Source organism: Pteronotus mesoamericanus, unplaced genomic scaffold (genome assembly GCF_021234165.1).
Source record: "Pteronotus mesoamericanus isolate MK-2021 breed Mesoamerican mustached bat unplaced genomic scaffold, CSHL_Meso_final contig_173, whole genome shotgun sequence".
Classification (NCBI taxonomy): domain Eukaryota; kingdom Metazoa; phylum Chordata; class Mammalia; order Chiroptera; family Mormoopidae; genus Pteronotus; species Pteronotus mesoamericanus.
Genome location: NW_026555072.1, coordinates 20,132,819 through 20,137,852, shown reverse-complemented (window position 1 = coordinate 20,137,852; position 5,034 = coordinate 20,132,819). Strand labels below are relative to the sequence as shown.

At 45.1% G+C, this 5,034-nt stretch overlaps 1 protein-coding gene across 1 annotated transcript; it reads right to left on the bottom strand.

Moving 5' to 3' along the window:
- Positions 1–541: 541 nt before the first annotated feature.
- LOC129065104 (DDB1- and CUL4-associated factor 8-like) lies at positions 542–2,350 on the bottom strand. The gene is made up of 2 exons (XM_054566358.1): positions 2,083–2,350; positions 542–2,001 (listed from the first exon to the last, which is right to left on the bottom strand). Exons 1-2 carry the CDS (start codon positions 2,348–2,350, stop codon positions 542–544), a joined length of 1,728 nt encoding a protein of 575 aa, XP_054422333.1.
- Positions 2,351–5,034: the final 2,684 nt, after the last annotated feature.

The following is a 5,034-nucleotide window of genomic DNA, read 5'->3' as shown; positions in this document are numbered from 1 at the left end:
GTAAGACTATCTGCAAGCACACGAGTGTGTCCAGGTGTGCACATTTTTCGTTGTACCCACTTTTAAAGAATAAACACACTTATACAATTTCCAGCACAAAGAACTTACTAATATACTACTAAAGATGAAAGAAAGGTGATTGTTTTCAGTGTCATAAATGATAAGGTAGATTACATAAAGCTCTTAATATTTTCACTAGAATTGGGAACCTTTAGAAGTCAACCATAAGACAGCATATGAAAAGAGGCATAAATAAATTGCTTCTACATGCACACAGAATTAAGGGGTAAAGGAAGGGGAATAAAGAGATTAAGTGAGGGGAAGTAATGAGGGAGAGAAAGGAAGGAAGGAAAGCAGAGGGAACAGATGAAAGGTGGTTTTTATTGTGGGAAATAAAAGACCAAAGGCAAATCTATTAGTTAAACTGAATTTCAAGCTTAAAGTCCAGCCTACTGCAGTGACATCTAGCTGCATCAGGTATCAGGCATTCAGGATGGGAGGCGTGGACATGTTCTTGGAATTGTCCCTGGTCTTGACGATCTTACTGGGCGTCCTCATCGTCGGATACATCAGTGGAACCGGAAGAATCATCTGACTCTCCTTCCACAACTGCAACTGAGCGAGGCACCCAGGGACCGAGGTGAGGGCCAGAACTTCTATGGGCCAGGTGATGCATGATGAATGACAGCAGGTTGGTGTCAAACACATCGGTGTGGCCAAACCGCTCTCTATCTCGTTCCTGCTTGTTCTTCTTAATCACATCCTTTAAATCGAGAAGCTGGGTGGCATCTTTAGCTGTGGGTGCCCAGATCTTGGCATCATGGTCTAGGCCACTGGTTGCCATCATGGGGAGGTAAGGGTGGGGCTCAACACAGTTGACAGTTCCTGCCCTGTCACCCCCCTCCAGGAGCTGAACGACCTGACAGGATGATTTCTCCCACAGGAAGATGTGCCCGCCATCACTACCGCTCACCACAAACTCACTTCTGGGGCCATAGAAATTGACACCTTTGACTGTGGCATTATTTCTGTGCCCCTTGTATCTCTTAACATACTGGGCTCCATCACAGCTAGAGGTGTGGAACAGGTAAATATCTTCATCAGTGTAACTAGCCAGGAGCTCTGTGCCATCATGGCTGTACACCAGGCAGGTGATGTTTACTTTGCCATCACAGTTGACCAGGTGATGAGGGCAGAACTTCTTGAGCACGCCATTATTCACACTCTCATCAATTTTCCTCTGGTCATAAATTCTTACAAACTGGTCCATTCCACCCACAGCAAACTGGTAAGTATTGGCGGGATTCACAAAGATCGAATACAGTCCCACTTTCCTCGCATTCTCCTTTGTTACCACCACTTTGGAAGCTGGGCGGTCCTGTCTGAGATCAATGGCAAAAACAACAGCATCTTCCCCTGAGGTTAGGAACTTAAAAGGGGAGTCAGGCTCCAGCGCCAGCTTGTGGCTCGCTCCTCTGTGTTGGGCCACCTGCACAGAAACATTGCTGTCTGGCAGAGCAGGTAGCTCTGCTACCCGTACCTGCCCATCACGGGCACACGTGGCCAGGATGGAATCGCCACAGTGGGGAAGGAACTTGGCCTGAAAGACGTTATTTCTGTGACCACTATCAAAGTTCAGTACAGACTGCTGGCGCGCCCAATCCCAAATTATCACGTTCAGGTCATCACTGCTGCTGGCCAGTCGGGTGCCACGCTGGTTAAAGTGAACACTATTGACACAACCGCTGTGGCCTTCCAGGCCATACTGCAGGCAGAAACGCTGCACAAACACCTGTGCCCCGCAGGCCTCGTAAACAAAGCGGGCACTGGAACCCAGCTGCCTATCTCGAAGAGCAGTGAGGACATTCCAGCGAGGGCGGGGCAGGGCTGATGTCTCTGCAGACATCCAGTCCTCCAGGGCCCGATCCGCGTCTGATAAAGGCTGATCAGGGTTGCCCTGAGTGCACCGTACCTCGTGCTGGTCTTCTGCCGCTTCTTCCTCTACTTCACGCCTTAGCCGGCCGTCACTGTCACCATCGCCATGGCCGTCGCCTTCCCCATGGCCGTCGCCGACGCCATGACCGTCGCCGTCGCCATCGCCATGGCCGTCGCCGTCGCCATGGTCGCGGTCGATTGTGTCTTCGCCACCAATATTTTCCTCGTCCGTACCTTGATTTTCTGTGCCCGCAAGGGTGGGAACACCACCATCCCCGGCACCGGCACCGTCTCCGGTCAATCTCAAGTTCATCTGAGGTTCAGGTGTCAAGGTGAGACCTGACGAAGTCTCCATATTGGCCTCCGCCTCCGACTGCTCACCTCGGCCATCGGCGCCTCCCCTGTTACCGGACATCTCGGAGGATGCTAAGTGTAGCCGCCGGGCTGTAGTGGAGAAAGGCCTGGAGGGCTTGAGATGGTGGCAGGACAGCACCGGGTGGGGACAGGCCAGCGGAGAAGAAAGTTGGCCTAAAGCTCAGGCGCCATTTGCGGTAGGCCAAAGCCGGAAGTGGGATAGCTGGGTGATGCGGTTGCCAGGATGGGAGCCGATAAGGTTCAAAAGACTTCCGCCCATCTACAGGTTCGCAGTCTGTCTGGCAGCTCACAACTTTTTTTCTCTTCTTTCAGGCCCAGACTCCCTTGACTCCCCCTCGCCGCTATCTTACTTTTGTCAGCCAGTGTGCTTTTGCTGCTTTTTCTTTTGAACATTGAAACATATGCACTTGGGAAGCATTCTTATTAGAGAACCTGCAACAAAACTGATCCTCCTCCAGAAAAACATTTATCCTAAGCCTCCCAGTGCTTTGCTTAAAAATAATGTACAGTTTTGAATGAATAGTCAAATGCAATGGGAGATTGCCAAGGCCCCCACAGCTATTGGGTTCCTGCAATTCAAACAATATCTTCAACGAATCAAGCAACTGAAGGGAAACCTGGAGAGCTCTAATTGATGGGAAAGCCAATGGATTGACAAATAAATACACAATGCCTAGTAATTGCATTTTAGATTTTAGTTTAATACCTTTCCAGATCGAGTAGATCCCAAATATTGCATTAAGCAATGCTTTTAATAAAGATATTTGTTATTAATTGGAATGGGAAATTTAAGTCTGCATCCTGTATTTCCCCCCCCCATTATTTGGCATGCTCTTTTATTGAGAAGAGTAATTTTGACCCTCTGTGTCATTAAGGAGAATATCAGCTGGTCAATTTAATGCAGACATTGAAATAGGGACTGCATCGCCAATTTGAAATAGAAGTATATTTCTTTTCTTCCTCCACCAGAGATTCGTTGTATTTATGGAAACCCAACAAATTTTATGAAAAACGAATTCTTCTGTTATTAAAGGTAGGAAAATATTCTACATACATCCCAAAATGGGTAAGAGGCTTGGCAGTGGGCTCTTTTATACAAATAAAACTCTTCTGAGACAGTGAGTTGTGATTCCTGTGTTAACCTCTGAGCTTTCACAAATGAATTATGCAAGATGATGTCAGTAATTTTTTGAAGGGCTACAGTAAACTGCTGAGTAAGTGCAGAAAACAAGGTTTCCCTCATAATTATTGCAAGATCAAAGTAAAATTGATTAAACATAGAAGTATATAGTCTTCTAAAGAGAGAGAACAGCTCCAATGCTAATAGTAGTGGAAAACACATAAAAAAATACTCATAGTATTCTATAGAGAATAGCACAGCAACCACAAAACCACCTGAAAGTCTATCAAGAGTAACATGTGTAATATTTCTATAATGGAATAGTATACAAAAATGAGGACTCATGAATTAAAATTGAGTACAGCAACATGTGTGAATCTAAAACAGCGATGAATAAAAACACAAGTGAGAGAAGAATAGTGGATAATTTCATTTTTATGCAGATCTTTATATTTTTCATATGCAATAAAGCTATTTACTAAAGAATAGCAGTATACGCACTGACACAAAAAAAGAAAATCCTTGTTGAAGAACTCAGAAATAATGGGGCAAAGGGCATATCTGGTCAACAGGCACCTGCCTTAAGCCCTAGTGTTTACCACACTTAATTCAAATGAGGCTAAGGCAAACATCCTAAAATGTCTTTCCTAAAGCACCTTTCTCTCCCTGAATTTCTAGGGCATGAAAGGGTGGAGGGTCAATCTTCCTCGAAGTTTCTGAGTGTTCTGCCTCTTAATAAACAGCTTAAAATCCATATCCCCAAAACAAATTTCAGGGTGGCAGCATTTTGGTCCCTTCAGTCCCGTCTTTGAATCTTAAAAGTGTTACATTCCAGCAGTTAAGTTGGTAGATGCTCCATATTTCATGGATTCAGTCATTCAGTGCTGAGAAGAAGTCGGTTCAGTTGAATTGCTGAGTGTCATTTGAGGAGGTGGCGATGCAGATAGGCCTATATTGCGTAAGCACGCAATAGGAACTTAACAAGAGCTGTGGGTATCAAAGTAGAAGGAAAATAAAACAAGGTTACCGATGAGAGCAAATGATAAACCAGTTTCTGGGACTGTGAGGCTGTCAGTCCAGAAGATTTCTAGATGTAAGGCTCAGAGTTTCTTTTGCTGGAAAGAAGACAGACAGTGACTACCTGACAGGTTCTCCTGGTCTGCAGCTGAATGTGTCAGGTGATGTCATCAGGTGCTCAGGAACATTCTCCATGGCTTACACTGCACCAGTCACTGAGACCGTTTAAGTGTGAGCTGTAGTGACAATTTCTCAAGTTCACCTCATGTCATTTAGCTGCAATTTGCAATAGCAAGGTTCAGGGAAGAAGTGTTAGCTCTCAATAATCCAGAGTCAAAGAAGAGGAGAAAAGTGGAACATTGTTTTGAGGGGTTATAACCACCTATTTAAGAAAACTAGAAAAATCCAGGATCCAGTCACATGCCCAGGTGAAAGATAAAGGTGAAAGACAATTAACCGAACTAGAGTCTGATATCCACAACTGTGTACTATAGATTCTATGGGAACACATTTCTCTGCCTAAAAATCACCCTCATTTTTGGCAAAGATAGTCAACACTATTTCCTGCATAAGTCTAGTTTCAATAA